General features: G+C 48.1%; 1 protein-coding gene across 2 annotated transcripts in view; it reads left to right on the top strand.

Annotated features, from left to right (window-relative positions):
* Nucleotides 1-5,403: 5,403 nt before the first annotated feature.
* The window catches only part of LOC119181596 (receptor-type tyrosine-protein phosphatase T), a 224,056-nt gene continuing 207,582 nt past the window's right edge, over nucleotides 5,404-21,877 (top strand). For both annotated transcript variants that reach the window (XM_075875913.1, XM_075875912.1), the window contains exon 1: nucleotides 5,404-5,618. In XM_075875913.1, the coding sequence (XP_075732028.1) occupies nucleotides 5,570-5,618 (49 nt within the window). In that variant the 5' untranslated portion in view covers nucleotides 5,404-5,569. The remainder of the gene's footprint in view (nucleotides 5,619-21,877) is intronic.

Below are 21,877 nucleotides of genomic sequence, written 5' to 3'. Positions count from 1 at the left end.
ACATTTGTCCTCGCAGTGTCACATTCCGACCGGGGGGACGAGGTGCTGCTCTTGACATCGATTCGCACACTATGCAGGTCTGTGCGACAAGTTCCAACCTAGGTTCGTCGGCCCCGTACATAGTTTTGCAGCAGAATTCGCCCGTCAACTAACGCGTGACACCACTTGTCGTGCCAACCGACCGCCGTTATACCGCAGAGCCGAAGTGCTCCTCGTTTCCCACATGTAGCTCTTCACGCGACGTTCCTCCTTGTCACCTTGACTTGCAGCGACCAGGCTGGCCGCTTCCACGTGGAGGGAATTAGTGTATGCGCATATATCAGGCACGTCATCCTCATTTGAGAAGAAGTCAGCCATCATCGTCTGTCTGGGCTCATAATCATCGTCCTTTTTCGGGTGTGTGCTACTTCACATGCGTGGCGCTTGTTCGCTCCCGAGAATAAACCGAGTCGTCATACGCCGTGGCAACCAAGTCGTCATAATACGTAAAAGTTAAGAAAATATTGCCGCGCACCTTTCTCATTTCACCTTTTGTTTCATGCGGTTTTCGCCAACAAAGCCTGCCAGGAATGCTCGGCGCAAACTGCGCCTCATTGTTCAAGAAGGTTCGCGATTATTGTAGATAATTTCGTTGAGACTGCACGCAAGAAGCAAACAATAAATATTATTCCATAGTTCGCGCGACGACCAGTGATAAGGCTGGAATATCGGATGGCACTTGCACAAGTGCCGCCCCCTGGCGGGGGTCTAAGGTACTTGGCTGCTGACCCGCAGGTCGCGGGATCGAATCCTGGCTGTGGCGGCGGCATTTTCATTGAAGGCAAAAATGCTGTAGGCGCTTGTGCTCAGATTTGGTTGGACGTTAAAGAACCCCAGGTGGCCGAAATTTCCGGAGCCCTCCACTACGGCGTCTCTCATGATAACATAGTGGTTGTTACACCTCATGTATTAATCAATCATCATCAATGCATAAGTACCAACGCACTTGGCCATGTCAGTTGATTGATGGCCGACGCTCAGTTCGCAGCTATATCCCTTCCAGTGTGTATCACTGTTTTCTGTGGCCTGTTGCGAACGACGGACCGATCCCACCGAAGCCACCACTGTTGCGAAAGACGGCGACGCCAACACGGTCCCGATGGCGCCACTGCTTCCAACTCCGCCGGGAAGGTCACCAGCCGTTTGGTAGCGTATGTTTCTCAGCCCGCGACTGCTTCTGCGCAGAGCTGATAAGACGAGCGGACGAGACGACGGTGAGTTAAACAAGGTTTATGTACAGCATATATACAGAGGCGTTACAATTTCGGCACTGGGGCCGACAGAGACTCGAAGAGCCGAGCTCTCCTCTCTAACACAATGATCAGCCTTTCGCCTAAGACCGCTGACTCACACACATGTCGGCTCTCCGACATGGGGACTCCTCTCTCATAGGACCTCCGATCGCGACGCACCGCAGGGCTTCTTTTATAGGCACCGGGTCCAACCAAAATGTCCAATCAGAAGCGCCGCTGGTCGTCAGGGCAGATTCCTCCAATGGGGTTGCCGCGCCATGCGTCAGACCACCAGACACGAGGACGCCGGCTCGCTGTCACGTGCGCAGCTGACTCAATGCACGTGGGCCAGAGGGGCGCCGCGCGTGTTCACGCCGTCGAGTTGATCGCGCCAGGCGGACTGCGGGCTGGCCTTGACCCAGATTGCCTTTTTCAGAGGCACGGACGTTTGACGAGGACTCGCTGGCATAATAGGCCCAAATAATCAGTCTCTTCTTGGACCCACAGCCTACTTCCTTCGTCGACGTCACGACCCCGTGACAATATCAATCTAGAATAACGCGGTGAAGTGCTTCTTTCCATTTGTTGAAAAGCAGCTCATGCAAAGACACCTGTGACCAGCACACCTTTGAGGAACGCGTTTATGCACACTCAGCGTCGTTAGGTTGTTCGTGCACAACGCATCGACAGCCACGGCAGAAACGTGTAACGAATAATAAGATTTGCCCGAAAAAGTTGCACACAGTGCAGTGAAATATTTGTACGAGCATGCAGAAACTCGAGCAGTTGACTAATCTGCCGCGCAAACGCGGAACTTTCCCTTCCTAATTTTTATCCCATGCAGTTCGCCTTCCTTCGACGGGTGCGCCATGCGATGTTGCAAGGCATCAAAAAGAAAAAAAAAAGGAACGTTTAAAAGCAGCCCAGCGAGTTGGATGCCTTTTGAAACTGCTGGGCAAGTTCCGCTCGGATCACGTATCGCTCCAGCCCGCGGGTCTTGACTTCCGGCCTTAAGTGGCGTTCGGTTACAATTCGACGCGAAATAGACGCGGAACCAACGCTGCATGATTTCGTCAGTAGCCTCCCATACGCGTCACCTAGATATCATCGGACTAGCCAGTGCTTCTTTTTTAGAAGTGGCCTGTTTCAGTAGTTCAAGAGCTCTTTTTTTAGGGGCTAAACTTCTTATAACGGTGCCTGTTCGTCCCTCGTAGCCGTTGTAGTGTGTAACGAGTATAACATTTTGACCTCCAAGGTGGTGCCGGTGGGAGATTTCTTCTGTGCGTTGTTGAACAATAAAATATAGTGCTCAATGTACATACCAATGGCTGCTAAGGGAGAATGAGAGACAGGAGCATTCGGCTTTTAGTTAACGCGCACGCTGCGATTCCCATTAGCAACCATTGGCATGTACATTGAGCACTATCTGACAAGAAAGGGTTGCTACGTTATACTCGCTGGCTGTAACCTCCTTAGTTTTAGAAAGGTTTAGCGAGCTGAGCCGCAGTGCCGTGAATACAATGAACTAGTATATACCATGAACTCGAGGTGGTTAATGGTGGGAAGTAGACACGAAGCGGAAGCCGTAAGAAAGTTTGCGTGTACCACCTCTCGTTTAGTCCTTGGAATGTCCGCTGAATGGCGGTGCTTCTATATGGGGAATATATGATGAAAAGATGCGAGATGGTGGTACTTGGAGTGTTGAATAGATGGACGAACGGACACACAGAGAGATGCATGGATGGACGCATGAACGGACGCAGGGGCGGATGCATGGGCGAACGCAGGGACGGGCGCACGAACAGACGCACGCACGGACGGGCAAATGGACGCATGGTCGGTCACACAGACGGACGCATGGACGGACGGAAGTAAGAACGAATGGACGGACGAATGCTTCGCCCCACTCTCTATCATTCACTCCGTGGATAAGCTGCCATTTTTTACATAGTATTACGATACAGCAAAGACATATCTATGCAGGTGTCTAATTTTTGCGGTTGTCAATATTTCTACTTTTTTTATGAAAATTTATCTGGTTCCAGGTGAAAACGGATATTTTTAATGTACATTTCATACTACAATAGGAACGTATTCTATCGAAGGACAGTACAGAAATCAAAGAAGTGCGATCACCAACTACCTTTTAAGGTATGTGCTTGATTATGACGATGAGCAACGCCTTCCTGCGTTTAAATGGTTAGCAAGCACTGATCATCTGAAATCACCAACACTAACGCAAAGCTTTTTAAAAAGAAACGGGCTGTGTAAAGCTGGTAACAAGTTGGTCTAAGTTAATGAGAAGACTTTTAGCACAAGGATGTAGCAGATTCAGGTTATTTTTGTGTTGTAGTGGCCACTATGACTGAACCAAGGAGGTTATATTAAAGCTTTTAGTATAACCTCCTTGGACTGAACGTTCAAAGAAGTTGGCTTTGTTGAATCTGACACGGCTGCAGAAAGAGATAAGCAGAGCCACGTCGTGGGTATTTTTTCGCACTTATTGGGTGTCTCACCGGCCAATGAAAGTTAAAAGTAGATACAGTGCACACCTTGCTTTTTACAGTTGCTGTAGAGCTGGGTAAGATTTGCGCCGCTGTGCAGAAAAACGATGAGCGAGTAATGTACAGAAAGCGGACCAATATTTGTATCGTAAAGCACACGAAAAAGTTCACCGAATGCCTTACTGGTGGGGTGTATAAGGTTCCTTACAGCTGCGGCCTACGTAGAACAGACGGGCTGCTGCTTTAACCAGAGATAATCGGAACATACGAGATGGCTGACTGGAAGTTCTCCTTCCATCCTTTTTCTACAATGCCGTGAGTTTAAGGGCATGCCGAAATTTGATGAATGCGCAGTTTTCTACCGGCGGAGGATAGAAAAAACACGTCTGATAATTGATGCATGACATATCAGTAATAGCGGAAGTGCATGCATACGTGAGTCAATCATTGATTAACTTGTGTAAACAAACACCAGTTACCTTAATTGTTATCACTGACGTAGATCCGTACGCATGCGTTGAAGGCTCGCCTGATGTACGGGCAAGAACAGATAAATTTTCGCACCCCTTTCCTTTTTTTTCTTTCCGCCTATGTGTGCATCTTCACCCGGGTCGGTCGACGCATGTGATGTTCTGACATTTTTTTTTGTGTGTGTGTGTGTCCTTCGTTCCACTTCCTGTCTTTTAAAACGTAGCACTGCATCTTAGACAGTGGTAAAAATGTTTTGAGTACTCTTTGCGGTTGCTTGGGTAATGTGTAAGACTGCTAACGTATAAAGGTCTCCAAACGCTTCCCCACAAAGAAGTATTGTGGAGTCTCCGTTTTTTTAATATTCGTGAATGACAACAACAGTGATAGAATTGCGGAAAAGTTTATCATGTACGCTGGTAATGATTTTCATCGGTGGTCACGGAGCCACACTTTGATTTGGCGTTGGTCCATGTGCAGAAAGCATATGCACATCCTTTTTGGACAGATAGACCACAAGAGCACCGGAAATGGTATGGCCGCCCACTTCTTTTTACGACGAACATGTCGATAAGCGCTGGATACTGAACGAACGAAGACACGCGCGTGCCTGATGAACGGCAGCTGCCAAACTGTTCTTGAAATCGGACACCGGGACGCCGAGCATCGGCACCTGTTGACACGGTCGTCGATGCTCGCTCGTTCAGGTTAAAAAAAAATGGGTCGCAGTACATATATTTTCAACAGTGTGCACACCTATAAACGGCGCGGGCCCACTCGACGTTGAGTCAAGAAGCGACGTTTGGTGATGCCCTTTTCGCTCCAGCGATAGGCAGGGGCGCTTCGCCGAGGTCGCTGGCGAAGAGCTCCTATATCTGCCGTGAATGGCCTCTCCCAGCGTGGATGTCGAAGCCATTAGGACCGCAACCTTTCATCGCGAATCTCCTCTCCCTCGGTGATGACACACAGTCCGGACGCGAGAGGGTGACACCGGCGTTCGCTGGCCTGTATATCTGTCTGCGTGTTCCGACAGCGTCAGCGTGAGGCGCTCATGGCGCAGCCGATGTGCGAGATACCACCAGTTGCGTCTATACTCCCTCCATCGTCTTGTGGCGGGGCAATAAAGATAAACTTCCTGGATCGTACACGTACCTCCTTCCTGCCCAAGAGCGCACCAATAGTTTCTCGCCGAGTATTCCGCTTTCAGATCGCGTTGCTTCATGCGTGTTGACATATGCTCCATTCCTATTCTGTGCACTTCTGCAAAGCACGCAGACTCATAAGGGCGAGTGTTTGGATTGGAATGTGCCTTCAGCATCAATCGACATGTTCTCGCCAAGCCTTGTTTTCCTATTCTTGGGGGCTTCCTTTGTAGGTGAGTTGTTTGGTATATACTGTAAAATTTTTCGCGCTATTTGTCGGTGAGTGAGTGAGTGACCGAGTTGACTGGCGGAACACGGGAGAGGCCTTCGTCTTGCAGTAGACGTAGTCAGGCTGATGATGATGATGATGATGAGCGAAACAACTTTATTGTTGATCCAGCATAAAGGGGGAAGGGGTAGGGGAATTAAAGGAAGACGCTAGCGTGCCCAGGCGTCCCGGAGCAGCAACCTAATCGCTTCAAACCCGCAGGGGCACCGCTTTTAGCAGCTGGCGTTCCAGGATGCCAAGCACGTGCTGGACACGTCTCTTTCGTTGCCTGACTCTTGGCTCATGATTTTGCTGCTGACACTAGTTGGCATTTGTTCTCGGTTACCCGGCGGCGGCGCACAGTCCCAGAGCAGATGTCTCTGGGTGGCTCGCGCTTTTTTGCAGAATTGGCATATATCTGTGGAGTATACCTCCGGAGCAGACGTACTGTGCCCAGACGGGGGTCCATATGGCTTGTACCTACAACTGCCGTAGTGTGGTTTCTTCGCTGCGTTGTAGGTCTCGGTGATGCGGTGGGCAGAGGCGTCTGCTTGTTCTCTACCATTGCAGAACGTCACAGTAGGTCACGATGAAATACTCTTCGTCTTCGGCATCGGGTTGTTCCGGTTCCTAAGAGTGTGTTGACGAAGACTTGCGGCTATAGTTAGCGCGTGTGCCTCCATATCTGCCTCCTCGTTGCGGTTCGGGCCCACGTCCCGCTACCCAGCATGCGCAGGGAACCACTTGACAGTAGCGTGTGAAACATGAATTATTAGTCAAAGAAACCGATGCAGTAATATCGCCTGAACAGAGACACCAAGGAGCATCATCAATAAAAAAAAACGACTTCCTCACTTGCGCACGTACGTTCAGTTATTTAGAATGTAAATAATGCAAGATTTCTTCACGAGTGATTCTCGTACGTGATACGCGGCAAAGCGGTGTTATAGAGCAGGGTTCTCCTTAGAGCGATCATACAAAGAGCCAGAAATGAAACCACATAGAGCCAAAAGTGAACATGTAGGCCGATCTAGCCGCTAAATGTATAGCCAAAAGGAACATAATATCGTTTGAGCAAGCACAAGCTCAGAATAGGTGGCATGATGCCTTTCTTTCGAGCTCCTGCAATAATGCAACCGTGCCAAATAAAGAAAGTCGTATAAGATCCATGTGTTAGATACAGCTTGTCTAGCGGGAAAAAAAGTATTGTAACAGTAATCCTGTTACGCTTTAGTCAAAAAATTAGAGGAACAATTTTAGTTTGAAATACTTGTTCCTTTTCTTGAAGAACTTGGAAATTTGGAGATTCGCCTCAAGGTTTGTATGGACACAATCTGTAGAATATTTGATCAGAAAGAGTTAAGCTGAATTTCTTTACTGATTCTTTTAGCGGCGAAGCTCCTTATGGCGTGGGTCTGTCGCTCCTCTGTATGTATGTATGTATGTATGTATGTATGTATGTATGTATGTATGTATGTATGTATGTATGTATGTATGTATGTATGTATGTATGTATGTATGTATGTATGTATGTATGTATGTATGTATGTATGTATGTATGTATGTATGTAATGATTGATTGATTGATTGATATGTGGGGTTAAACGTCCCAAAACCACTATATGATTATGAGAGACGCCGTAGTGGAGGGCTCCGGAAATTTAGACCACCTAGGGCTCTTTAACGTGCACCCAAATCTGAGCACACGGGCCTACATTTCCGCCTCCATCGGAAATGCAGCCGCCGCAGCCGGGATTCGAACCCGCGCCCTGCGGGTCAGCAGCCGAGTACTTTAGCCACTGGACGTATGTATGTATGTATGTATGTATGTATGTATGTATGTATGTATGTATGTATGTATGTATGTATGTATGTATGTATGTATGTATGTATGTATGTATGTATGTATGTATGTATGTATGTATGTATGTATGTATGTATGTATGTATGTATGTATGTAGCCATGGAACCGGCGGCACATACCAACTTTACAGCGGGTATGCGCCACAGGGGTTGCGAGATGAGAGATGGCGGTACTTGGAGTGTTGACTAGATGGACGGTTGCACGGATGAACTGACAGACTAGCAGACGGAAGGACGGATGGATGGACGCGCAGACGTACGGACAGATGGATAGACTCACGGACAGATGTACGGACAAACGGACAGACGCATGAATCGACGCACGGATGGTCGCGCGGATGGACGCTAGCAAGAACGAACAGACGGACGGAAGCACGGACGGGCTGACGGACGCTTCGCCCCACTCATCGTAATTCACTCCGTGGATAGGCTGTTATTTTTTTAAGGGCGAAGCTTCTTAGAGTGTGGGCTTATCCCACACTCTAAAGGCCAGAGAGGAAAACCAGGCAATGGTAGAGTGTATATCAAAGAACATTCAGGAGTTAGGAAGAGAGTTCGAGGTAATTATATAGGAGACATGAATGCGCCCATAAAAGATAGAGATGGGTATACCGACCCGACAGGCAAAATGATCATGGATATGTGTGAAAGGCTTGATTTGATCATTTGCAACAGTACCGAGTAGTGTGAAGGGCAAATAACATGGGAGATAGGAAGGCTGCAGTAGAAGATAGATTACGCACTGATGTAACATAGGATGTATGATAAGCTCAGGAGAATGCTAATAGATGAAGGTGGCTCCAGAAGTCGGGGTAGTGATCACAAACATACCAAGCTAAATTTTGGAACAGCAGTGAAAGTGGGAAGGAGACAAGATAAGCAATCACAGGAAAATTTTTATTCAGAAAGGCAAATATAAATAGGTACTCAACAAATTGAGAAAGTAATCACTGAGGATAATAAAACAGTGTGGACATACACGAATCTAATTAGACTGTTTGAGCTAGAGCTTGCTAAGACACGAAACAAGTCACCCCGGAAAAGAAGACACAAACCCAAAAGTTTGTGGGATGAGGAAGTTAAGAGAGCCATAGCAAAACGCCAGGAAGTCTCTAGGGAACACAGACATGCTAAGCAGCGGGGTGAAACGACACATGATGTAGAAAGAAAATGGGAAATCTTTCTAAGCTGTCTAAGGGATGCATCCCTTCTGATCAATGAAAAGATTAGAAGAAAGGGTGCTGAGTGGCTGGCAGAAATAAATAAAAAAGTTAGAAAGGCAGCTGCGAAATTTTGCAACCATCTACACTCCCTGAGAAATGAGACGCGCCTAGAGCAGAGGTTTATAACTACAGCTCAAGGTGCTAAGCTAGAAGGGGACGAAGCTATTGAATATATAAGAACAAGGGTGACAAAAACAGAATTGAACTTCCAATTAAAAACTGGTATCAGTTCGCGAGAATTTCTTGACCTAGCTTTGGTGTACCTTACGTCTACCTTCGTTCAGTGGAATGATTGCATTTATGTGCAGAGAAAGGCTGTTTCAATCGGCTCATGCATAGCACCTCTACTCAGTGATCTTCTATGGGCAAAAATGGGCAAAAAACTGCAGGAAAAGTTAGAAGGCTCGCATGTCGTCAAAATATTCAGATACGTGGATGATTTCTTGGTTCTTCTAAATTATAATTTTTCTATGTTTTACTCGTTTGCGGCTCAAACGATAGGTGTGTTCGATGATTGTTTAAAGCCTCTTGTGTTGACACATGAAATGCCCGAGAATGACAAGTTACGTTTTTTGGATTTAAAACTGGTTTTTAGCTCACAGCACATCTGTTGGTGTTATGAGCCACGTGCGCAGAAACCTATACTTCCCTTTCCTTCCACTCACAGCAAGTTAGTTAAGCGAGGCATATTACGAACCTGTCTTGAGAATGCCTTAAATAGGTCGTGTGCCCACAATATCTCTGTGAGCTTCAAAGCTCAAGTTTCCCGCCTTAAGGCTTCGGGTTTCCCCGAGGCATTTATCGCTTCCGTTGCTGAGACTATACTGCGGATTAATAAAGCAGATCAGAGGCAGTGACAGAATCCGATCCACACGGATACAGAACGTGAAAGGATAGCCGTGATTCCATACAAACACCAGATATCACACAGGCTCAAGAAAATCGGAAAACGTGTTGGAGTTGGTGTCCTGTTCTCGGTACCATTCAGATTAATCAGCCTCACCAAATCTACAAACCCCATGAAAACGCAGTGATCAATGGAATGCAGAGTTCAACATAGAAACAGGTATGCGGCCTGCTCCCGGGAAGTTGTCTATAGAACCCCCCTTTGATGCGGTGCTTGTTATGTCGTAACGACCGGAAGGTGTCTGAACGATCGACTGAGAGAACACGCTAACGATGTTAGAAACGGGAAAGATGGTTTTCTTGCTCAGGACTGCACGGAGTGCAATTGTGTGCCCCTTTTCAAGGACACAGCGACGCTGTACAAGCACAGAGATGAGCGCACCCGAGTCATTGTCGAGGCCGCGCAGATGGCACGTGAACAGGTGCCTTGTATTAGCAAGCCCTCCGTGGCTCTGTCCGAGAAGGAACTCAGGTTCCTCGAAGGTTTCGGTGCGCGCAGGTAGTTATATTATTTCTACCTTTCTGTTTCGTTTTCCTATAGATTTTTCTTTGCCGTTTTTCTGTGCTTTTGTTTTTGTGTTTTTGTCTTTGTTTTTCTCTTACTCCTGTTCTGCTCTTTGTGCCATATGGTTTTTATCACATGGTTACTGTCTCCTCTATATATTTTCATGCTCTGCGCGATAAACTCAGTTGGAAGTTAGCGCTCCGTGGTCTCCTGACGTCGTCCAGCTGTCGCATTGTGGTGCCTCACCCTTGAACGGCTTCGACCGGATCCCCACTTTCCTATCTCCTATTTTCCGTCGCTTGCCTCTCTATTTCTTCATCTATTTCCTTCTCTTCTTTTATCCCTCCTTTCACCCACCCCTATAAGGCACTGTGCTGTGTCACCGCTCAGGCAGACAGAAATTAGGTGCCTTTTTTCTCTTCCTTACAACCACAACCGTGATGGTTCTACACATCGCTTGACGCTTGATCCGTGACTGTTGTGGCGGCCGCTTCGAGGTGGAGTGGAGGCGTGCGCTCTGCGTCGTTTGATGCTTGTTTTTCCGTGGCGTCTGTTTTGTCGCCACAGATCGGTGCCGGGATTGCCCGCCGTCATTTGAAATTAGCGGCGTCGGCTTAGTTGAGCACTCGTTTGTGACCGATATATTACCATGTTTCGAGGCTACATGTCACCACAACAAGCTGTTCCAAAGACAGTGTGCAGAAACGTAGACTATTCAGAGAGCTTTGTCTCTCCCCAGGCTTCATAAAGGCCAGTTTAAAGGAAGATTTCATTATAATTTTCAAAATAAATTGTAGTTCACTCATTTGACTCGACACATTTTGTGAGCAATGCGGTTTCATATTGTGACGGGGCGAGGTCTAGGCTTATAGGATAGCGTCTACCGGGAATCGGCAGCCGAACGAGATGTCTGAGTTGCCTTTCGCGCAAGCGCCTAACGCACAGGTGTCTTCTTCATCTTCGCAAAGTGCCACGATTGCTCCTGTCGATGATGCATCGTAACATCACTCCCCTGCGGCGGGAGCGCCGTCACGGCGCTTGGTACGGCGGCGACGAACGAGGAGGGTGATACGGTTTGAGTCTGGCAACGTGTACAACGTCTGTCTGGAGCAAGGAGGTTAGATAAAGGTTGCTGGAGTGAAGGCCCTCTATGCGTGCCAGTGCTGAGGGGTGAAGTCGGTCTGAGCGGGCGACGGCCATCTTGGCATAGGCAGGAACGCAATGCAACCAAGGCACACAAATTCGTGATGAGACCTCCTTGTCATCTGTGTAATTTTTAAATTGTGAAAGTAAAGTAATGCATACAAATATGTCATGAAAAATCTTTATTACAGCCAGTACTCTGTTTATTATACGAGGTACTGAACAGCAGGAAATTTTTATTTTGCAACTGAACAACTTTAATGATCACTCGAGTAGGTTTGAAAACATTGCTTACTGATTCTTGAAAAGTACAAGCTTAGTCAGAACAGACCTTACTTTGTCTGCTGTCATTTTTCGGTTCTTTTCTTTGATCGTGTGGTGAATTCGAATTTTTATGTGCGATTCCACGACATTTTTACACAATTTGTAAATGTGGTTGTCCAAGGCATCACCATCAAGGATGTGTTTATTGAGACTTGAAAACCACTGTTTGTCGGGCAGCCAAAAATTTCCAAAACTAGGTGTCTTGATTTTGAGTGAAAAGCCTTGAGAGTTGTGAATTCTGCCTGTACTCGACGCAGACCTTTCTCTGCAGCTGTACAAATGAACACAACAACCTCCGATGGTGAAATGAGCCCCCCTCTGTTCTTATGCCTCACCAAGGCAAGCTGTTCTTCTGTTTGAAGGGCCATTACACACTCTTCACATAGGCTAGCGGCACCTAGACGTCTCGCAACAAAGCCAGCAATGTATGGCGCTACAGACTGGCTAAATGATGACAAGCTTTCCGGGATGTCCAATCGATGAGTATAATAAGGATCTTCAGGCTGCATGATTGGTCGCCTTGCCACAGTGGTGTCTGTGTCTTCTGTTTCGAGAATGGTCGCCGACTTGCTGAGGATGGAGCAGTTGTCTGGTGAGCAGTTGCCAGCGCTTGACGACGTCACTTCTGAGTGTACTAGGAGGCGCTTATACGAAGCAGTGAACTGAGCTGATGTCGGGTTACTGTTAAACCCACCTCGACCTCGAATGCAGCCGAAAAATGTTTCAACATGGTCTTGGCTCATTTTATGAGTTAAAATATACCTCAAAGTTCCATGGACTACCAAGTGGTCAAAAATGTGCTCAATGCTTTGCATGAAACAATAAATCCAAGGAACCCTGTCTTCTTTGGGGACTATAGAACAGGGCGACCAGCTGTGTCCTTCAGGGCCATGATGTACCTTCGAGCTTCATCAGAGTGAGACTTCCAGCAATTTTCGTTTTTCTTGCGCATAGGAGCCTTGAATGACTTTGCTAAGTGGTTCCTAGAGTTGAGGGTGTCGAAGACGTCGTCAAAAACTCTGATAAGCCTCGCAGTAGCACTAGCCCCCCTTAATCGAGGCAGTTTCAGTTCATGCTCGCAAAACACCAAGGCATCAGCAACTGACGCGCTCAGCACTTGGACAGCAAGTCGCACTTTCATTTTCTGCCTCTCCCATTGAAGGTGGCCACTTGTCACAAATCCACCATCTTCGTCAACCAAGTGACTTGCAGTTGCCAGAGAATTGCGGATAAGCTTTACCATGTGACATGCGTCTAACATAATGTAGATGACCTTGTTCAAATCACTAGGGTTCTCGAAGCTTGTCGTGAAGTGCTCACTGCTGAGTTGGAGATCCGCACCAAGACACTTTGCCATTGTGAATTTCGATGCTGCACCATCAAAAGTGAGTTAAACAACTTGCACTCCTATAGCTGCCAACCTGTCAATGCATTGTTTCGTCTGCTCAGCCCTTTCTGACCCTGCGAGCGAATCAATAAGGAGATAGCCTACAGGCAGCTTTAGTCGCATATTAACCCGACAAGCCTATATACACATGCATTATTTGCCTCCGGAATGCTGTCATCTTGCATGCCTGTCCCTAAGTCAACATAACCGACAACCTTGTTTTCAAGAAGCTCAGTTTGTTTTGTTATGGTCATGTCATCGACCATTAAGGCACAATGCGGATTCCCAACACTTTAAACAAGGTTCTCAAGAAAGGAGAATGATTAAGCCATGAACCCTGGCTCCCCATTCACTGACCGGTACCACTCTCTGAGTGTACGAGGTGCTGGCAGAGCTCCATTGAATTTCGATCGAACATATCGCACGCAGCTGGCGAGTAAAAGTGAAGCGTTAAAGCAAACGCACGCAGCTCTGAGGGGTACTTGCCTTTTTGCTTTTTTTTTGTGCTCTAGAAAGTAGCTGCTGAATCTCTGGTGAAAAAGTTGCGCCCACCACTTCTGTGCCTTCCTCTGACAACAGATTTTGCTCCTTGAGTTTCTTCATCATTTCCTTAGCCACCTCGTTTCTTCTGCTGATCCGTCTCTTGTTTTGTTGCAAAACTTTAACTTTCTTCTGCAGCTGGGTTACTTTTTCTGTTGATGCACGGAGCAATTCTTTGTAGTGCTCTTTCGTGGGTGATGTCGTGGCACCATCTTCCACTTCTCGTCCAACATTAACAACTTCTACACATCCAGTGGCGGGAAGAGCCCGAGGTGTTGGTTGAGGCCGCTTCCTTTTCTCCTGTAATGAAATTACCACTGCGTTAGAGTAATTCTGCATGCCAAACGAGGCTATTTTAAATCATAATGAAGTAATTGCTCAATATTTCTAGAAAAAAATTGTCGCGCGGAATAAGCAGTGGACGTACAAAAACACAGAACATGCCCTGCAAGGAACCTCACTAGCTACGTAATGAACTGAGTTACATATGAATGATAATCATTCAGATATCACGTACCACGTTGCCTGTATGTTTCAACGGTTGTATTGCTGAGCGGAAGGCAGTTAGCTCAGTATCGCGAAGCTTTGTGGCGCGAAATATTACTACGATCGAAGGTAAAAATTCATCCGAGAAGAACAAAAGTTTTGTTTACAAGTGACGAAAACGCGCATTAAATGAACCCATTTGAAGCAGCGGCATTTAATACCGCTGCGATACGGACTGGGTAATGACACTCACTGGCTTTTGCAGGTACTTTGGGAACGCTGAAAACACCGTCGGCAAGCTCCCATGTCGCAGCTGAACTGTTTGTCCAGTTCGATCGAAGCACTCCGGAGTGAAATGCACGGAGCACAACTGGTCCCCGTCTTTAGGCACCCAGCCTTCTCGACGAACCGCTTGTTTCTACTGCTTTCGATCCTCGGCATTTTTGGGGAATCTGTACAAGAAATACGTGATGTCATCCCAAAAAACAAAGACGAGCGAAGCGGAAACACGGCCACATAAGTAGGTCCACAACGAGCAGGCGTGGGTGAACACGGCATGCATTCTAACAAACTTCGGTACTTACAGATGAAAAGTAACTCCCGATGCTTTCTTCGCTCTATTTGTGCACCCGTAGGTGACGCACGACGACACCATTATTCCTTCCTAGAGCCACACTCGCGGACACATTCTTTTTTCGTCTCCGCGGCAGTAATGCGGCACCTGCACGGACGAAGCCAGGCGTGCTTACTGCTTATGGCAAGATGGCGGTGTATGGCTTCAGCTGCAGCGCCCCCTCTCCACTCCAGCAACTTTTCTCTAACCTCCTTGGTCTGGAGTGAGGGGGTCGAAGAGGCATTGTTTAGGGGTGCGATTCTCGCAGCTCATGTCACTAAGTTGTCGCAACACTTTGTAGGGGCCATGGTACTGTGATAGTAGCTTCTCTGATAAGCCGACTTGGCGATTTGGTGTCCAGAGAAGTACCAGAGACCCCGGCGAGAAGTGCACGCTTTGGGGGCGACTGTCATAGCGGTCTTTTTGGTGCGCTTGCGACAAGTGCAGCCGATCACGGGCAACCTGACGGGCTGCATGGGCTCGAGAAACGACATCGCTTGCGTACTCAGTAGACAAGGGGGCAGCCGAAGGAAGGAGCGTGTCAAATGGTAATGCTGGATGTCGGCCAAATAGCAAATAAAATGGCGAAAAACTAGCTGTGTCGTGCCGTGAAGAATTGTACACTAACGTGACAAAGGGGAGTGCTTTGTCCCAGTCACCGTGATCTGGCGAAACGTACATTGACAGCATCTGCGTCAGCGTTCGGTTCAGACGCTCGGTCAATCCATTTGTCTGTGGATGGTAAGCGGTGGTAAGCTTGTGCTCAGTGGAGCAGGCGCGGAGAATGTCATCCACAACACGTGAAAGAAAGTACCTTCCTCGATCAGTAAGCAGCTGCCGCGGACACCGTGATGAAGAATGACTTCGTACAAGAGAAAGTCAGCGACGTCAGTGGAACAGATTGTCGGCAGTGCTTTAGTGATGGCAAAGCGTGTGACGTAGTCTGTGGCGACTGCAACCCATTTATTTCTGGAGGTGGACGTAGGAAATGGGTCCAACAGGTCAAGGCCAACACGGAAGAATGGTCCCGTCGGTATGTCAATGGGCTGTAGGAGGCCAGACGGTAACAGAGGGGCGCTTGCGGCGTTGGTAGCGGTCGCAAGCAGTGACGTAGCGAACCACAGAACGATACAGTCCGGGCCAGAAAAAGCAACGTCGCACACGATAATAGGTACGAGAGACGCCTAGGTGACCGGCTGTAGGTACGTCATGTAGTTGTTCGAGAACGCTGGTACGCAGGTAATGGGGAAGCACGAGTAGTAATTCCGGGCCATCAGCGTTGGAGCTGCGATGGTACAGAATGTTGTCGTGCAGTTCGAACCGGCGAACGGAAGGGTCTGTTGGAGCAGAGGTCAGACGCTCGATGATGGAGAGTAACGACGGGTCAAGTCGTTGTTCGGTGGAGATATCACCCAAAGCGTGGATGGAGAGAACGCAGGGGTCTGAATCAAGGTCTGTCAAGTCGGGCGTTTCAACCGGATTACGTGACAGTCTGCGTCTGTGTGCAGGCGTCCCGACTTGTAGTGGACCATGAACGAGTATTCTTGCAGACGGAGCGCCCAGCGACCAAGACGTCCAGATCGGTCCTTTAGCAATGACAGCCAGCAAAGAGCGTGATGGTCCGTAACAACGGAAAAAGTTCGGCCATACAGGTAAGGCCTGAATTTCGCCACGGCCCACACTAAAGCTAGGCATTTACGCTCAGTGATGGAGAACTTCCGTTCGGCAGGTGAAAGAAGACGACTGGCGTAAGCAATCACGCGGTCCTTCCCGTGCTGTCGTTAGCCAAGGAACGCTCAAATTCCATGGCCACTGGCATCGGTCCGAAGCTCTGTAGGTGATGCAGGGTCGAAATGGGCCAGTATTGGTGGCACAGTCAGCAGATGGATAAGAGCCGAAAAGGCGTCCGCTTGCTCTATGCCCCATGCGAAGGGAACGTCCTTCTTTAAGAGATCAGTAAGCAGTCGAGCGATGTCGGCGAAGTTGCGGACAAATCGACGAAAATAGAAACATAGCCCTACAAAACTTCGGACGTCCTTGGTTGAGCGTGGTTCAGTAAATTGTTGTAGTCCTCGCACCTTTTCGGGATCTGGTTGAAAACCATCGGCACTGACAAGGTGGCCGAGTATGGTGATTTGGCGACGTCCGAAATGACATTTTGCAGAATTGAGCTGGAGAGCAGCTCTTAGAAAAACATCCAGAACGGCTGACAGACGTGTTATATGGCTGTCAAAGGTAGGTGAAAAGACGATGACATCGTCCAAGTAACATAAGCAGATGGACCACTTATATCCTCGGAGAAGGGAGTCCATCATGCGCTCGAAAGTTGCCGGCGCATTTCACAGTCCAAACGGCATGACTTTGAAGTGGTGGAGGCCATCGGGCGTAACGAAAGCGGTTTTTTCACGATCCATGGGGTCGACGGAAATTTACCAATAGCCGGACCGAAGGTCGATAGACGAAAAGTATTGGGCACCATAGAGACAATCGAGGGCGTCATAAATCCGAGGCAAAGGGTAGACATCTTTGTGGGTCACTTTGTTTAAATGGCGATAATCCACGCAAAAGCGCCAGCTGCCATCCTTCTCAACGAGCATGACTGGGGAGGCCCAGGGGCTGGATGATGGTTCTATCACGTCTTTAATAATCATTTTGTCCACTTCATTCTGAATTACTTGGCGTTCCTTGTGAGATACGCAATATGGACGCTGCCGTATAGAACTGGCATCACCAGTGTTGATCCGGTGAGTCACTGCAGTTGTTTGGCTGAGAGGGCGGTGGTCAAAGTCGAAAACGTCTCTATATGATGTTAGCAGACTACGGAGGCAGGCAGCTTGCACTGCAGTGAGGTCGGGAGCAATCATCTTGTTAATGGCATCTGCAGGCAGAGTGTAATTGCGGCCAAGACGGGGGATGTCGTATCGGTGTCCAAACCAGTAACGTTGCAGCTGTCAAGTGGAGATAGGGTGGCCAAAGACATGTCTTGCGGAATAACTTGAGTCAAGAGACTCACGTTGAGCAGTGGTATAACCACTGTATTATTAGCGACGGCGACAACAGTGTGAGCAAGGGCGACGTCTCGGGCCATCAGTGCGTCGACTATAGGAGTGACGAGGTAGTCACCATCGGGCACATGACGTGAGCACGACAAAGTGACATATGTAGCAGCTTGCGGAGGCAAGCGAACGTGGTGACAAGAGTATAAACGAAGAGAATAGTCAGCTGGAAAATCGGCAAGCTGCGGCAGTTCAAGTTAAAGAGCACCAGTGGCACAATCAATGAGCGCAGAATGACGTGACAGGAAGTCTAAACTAAGTATTAGGTCATGAGGACACATTTCAATGATGGCAAACTGAACTAAACTAGGATGACCGGCAATCGACACATGGGCCGTGCGCATCCCTTGAACGTCAGGGGTCCTCCCATCAGCGACACGAAGTGTGCGGGAAGCGGCAGGCGTGAGCACTTTATGTAGGCGTCGGCAAAGGTTTGCGCTCATTACAGAAATGTGTGCTCCAGTATCTATAAGGGCAGAAATAGTCACACCGTCAACGTTTACGTCTAACAAACTTTGTCTCGTCGGAAGCGTCAAAAGAGGATATGTGGAGGAAGTCGAAAATGCAGCGTAACCTCCGGGCGCTGCACCGTTTAGTTTTCCGGGTAGGCAGGAGCGGGGTTGAATAGGGACGACGGCCAGCGAGTCTGCGGTGAGCGAGACGACTGGCAACGTCCTGGAGGCGAACGTGACTGACGACCATGCGGTGACGGAGATCGGCTGTTGAAACTTCTGTAGTTGTTTGGCGGAGAAGGCTGCGCGGCAGATGCGAAGCGGGTGCTGTCCTGTCGGTAGTGAGGTTGAGATCAAGTACAAGGTGGTGAGGACCAGCGGTAATTGCAGTAACGGACGACATGACCGATACGGTGGCAATGAAAATGAATTGGTCGATTGTCGACGGTTCTCCACGCAGCAGGGTCGCGAGATCGAGCCGTAAACTGCTGCTTGTGATAGGACGAGGGTGGATGCCATGGAGCTCGCTGCGGGCTGGGCAAAGCGCACACCGAGGGAATACCTATGCTGGCGAATTCTTGGCGGACGATGGCTTGAACCATGTTAGCAGTGAGTGGGGTCGTGTCACTTGCAGCGGTGTGAGCCGGAGCAGAGGCAATGGCTTCAAGTTCGCGCCGTGCAATTCGGGTCACCTAATCAGATGAATCTAGAGATCGGTTGTGTTCTTTCTTGCACGGTCTTCGCAAGACGACGTTGCAGCCGTATTCGGAAGGCGGGTAAACACGCTGTTAATGCGCTGGCTCTTCGCTTGCTGAAAGCGCCGACATTCTTTTATAATGGCGTCCACTGTAGAAAAATTTTTGCAGATGAGGAGGTTGAATGCGTCATCCGCAATCCCCTTAAGAATATGTCCGACCTTGTCAGCCTCCGGCATCTCGGCATTGGCTTTGCGACACAACGATAACACATCTTCTACATAGGAGACGTAAGACTCGGTCGAGGTCTGCGCCCGAGACGCGAGCATTTTGTTCGCGGCCATTTTTCTTCCAATTGGCTTTCCGAACAGGTCCAACATTTTCTCCCTGCACATTGCTTAACTCCCACGTTCTGTTTCACGAGTCTAATACCACGATTTGGAGGTTCCCCTAAGATAGAATAACAGGTTCACCAGCATAAGAGTGGGGCCCCATCGGTATCGAGTACTCACACGTTCGTACTCTGCCAGCCAATCTTCAACGTCAACTTCATCTGGATCGTCGGAACCACTGAATGTACCAGGATCCCGCGGGGGTTCGAGCACGAAGGTTGTGGTCACAGAACGAGATGTAGTTACCGCATCATCTCCGGCCGCAGGAACACCAGGTGCAGATGCAGACGCCGTACTTTCCGTCATCGTTGTGGAATAACCCTTCAAACGACGGCCGCTGCGAAGTTCCGTTGTGAGGCGGTTACCCAGCACGTCCACCAAATGTGACGGGGCGAGGTTTAGGCCTATAGGATAGCGTCCACCGAGAATCGGCAGCCGAACAAGATGTCTGAGTTGCTTGCTTGCTTGCTTGCTTGCTTGTTCCTTTCTTTTGTGGCTCTCACCCACTAAGGGGGATTGGCCAAGAAGCCGGTGGTTATTGCAAGTCAGTACCTTTGGGTTTTTCAAGACTAGGGAAATATGATTACTGTGTTTTGACTGTGAAATTATTTTGGCGCAATGTAAAAAAAGAAAAAAAGGGGGGAGGAGAGAAATAATAGAATTTGTTTAATATCTGAGGTGGAATCGTTATATGAAATTCTCCTGAAAGTTGAATCATTGCAGTGTATCAGCTAAATAATAAGTGGTAGTGTAGCTTTTTCCGGGGCCATTCTTTGCAGTCACGGGATGTCTGAGTTGCCTGTCGCGCACGCGCCTAACGCACAGGCGTCTTCTTCATCTTCGCAAAGTGCCACGCTTGCTCCTGTCGATGATGCACCGTAACAATATTGTAGTGAATATTGAGTTGTATGAAGTTTCTCTTTTGGAAACTATTTTCTTGAGGCTTTCGAAGTTCACGCAATGGAGAGCTCACTGTATCTTGACAATTTTTTTCTATACCGATAACATCTTTGTGACAATTTTTTTGACCTTCTGCGCTTATGTGTTGTCTGCATGTATTTGCTGGCGCAGCCTCAAATAAAGTAAGATGAAGGTAACAGCCATCCTTATTATCTCGTTCTTGAGAATTTCTGGTTTTGCAGTGTAAATTTTTACGATAGCTATGCATATAATTATCGAATTTCAAGTTTTTTAAGACAAAAGAAAGAGCGTAGCCTTGTGCGGAAAGTGCATGTACACATTTCACACAATCTCATACAATTAAGGAGGTGGAATCAAACTGGAAGTTGGCTCGAACATTAAACCCTTATGCACACGTTGAAATACATTTAGTACATTATCGCAACTCGGGAAGCGACATACATTTGATAAAAAATTTTGATAGCAAATGTTTGAAATATTCTTTCAATATTCTTGGACTTTGAAGATGAGTGCGGTTAGTTTTACATGAATCATTATAGAATAACACGAAAACTGGCTTCTTATAACACATAAGTTACCCTTGCTTGAGTTTTTTTTACCTCATAAATATCTGCGCGCGGTAAATAATAAAACTATCAGCTACAAAACAAACACCATATGATTCAGTGACAAAACCCATCCCATTATTCGGGATGGTTCTTATAAGGAAGGATACTAGTTTCCTTTCTACCACGACCTTCGCAGCCGCCGGACGTCTCGGTAAACTCGCCCTGTCGTGGCTGCCGGGTGTGCGAGGCTCATTACATTTTTTTTTTTACTGGAACACATGGTGAGTGAGACGCTCGCAGAAAAACGTGCCGTCACGCAAACTCAGAGCTCATGGTTTTGGCATTACGAGTGGTGCACTAGCGAAGCCGCACGGTTTCGCAATTTCTCCCGCTGTCTGATCGCAGCCTCCACTACTGAGCGGAAGTGTTTCTGGCCAGTAAACAGCCCTGAGGTCAAATATTTTTTAAAAAGAGAGATATGTGCAGTTTTTCTTAGCGAACATGCTGCCGCAAAAGTTTTGCGAATACGTGCTATATTAAGGAAGTTACAGGAATTAGAACATCGGTATAAGCTGGTTTCAAATTTTCGCGCGGCCTCGCCCTCCATCTCTCTTTCATGAAAGGCAAGGCGTAGCCCATCGTCGTGACTCCGCCCACTTCGGCAACGTGACACACGTCAGCGATTGACGTCATCGGTGATTTTCTTCCTCCATTCAGCGCGCAGGGCCCCATCGTGAGGCACCCGGTGCCGCTATTTCTCCGCTGCCCAGTCGCTCGATTTGCAGCCGACGACAGAGCAACGCTTTTTACCTATGTTGCTCAAGTCAAGGGCGAAGTACATTCGTACGTGTGCACACGCGCTGTAGTTGAGCGAGGAGTGTACACTTGCAGGCCACAACTGCGAGCCTGGTTCTTTCATCACAGTGGCAACAAACAAGGGGCAGTTTCGTAGCTGTGGGTGAGAACGGGAACTGACGCTGACTTCACTACTGTTTTTTCACACCTGACTTAGACCAATCGGTGAGCTGCGTGCTACGTCACGTTGCCGATCGCTGAGTTGACGTCACTGCACATGCAAGAGGGTCAGTCGGGCGTAGGAAAGATGCGCGGGTATCGTTTTTGCGAAATAGAGGCTCTGCGTGGCGCGCAGCGCTGTAATATTCAGAAAAC

Source organism: Rhipicephalus microplus, chromosome 10, assembly GCF_043290135.1.
Source record: "Rhipicephalus microplus isolate Deutch F79 chromosome 10, USDA_Rmic, whole genome shotgun sequence".
Classification (NCBI taxonomy): Eukaryota; Metazoa; Arthropoda; class Arachnida; order Ixodida; family Ixodidae; genus Rhipicephalus; species Rhipicephalus microplus.
The sequence above is the reverse complement of the archived record's forward strand: the minus strand, read 5'-3'. Positions and strand labels throughout refer to the sequence as shown.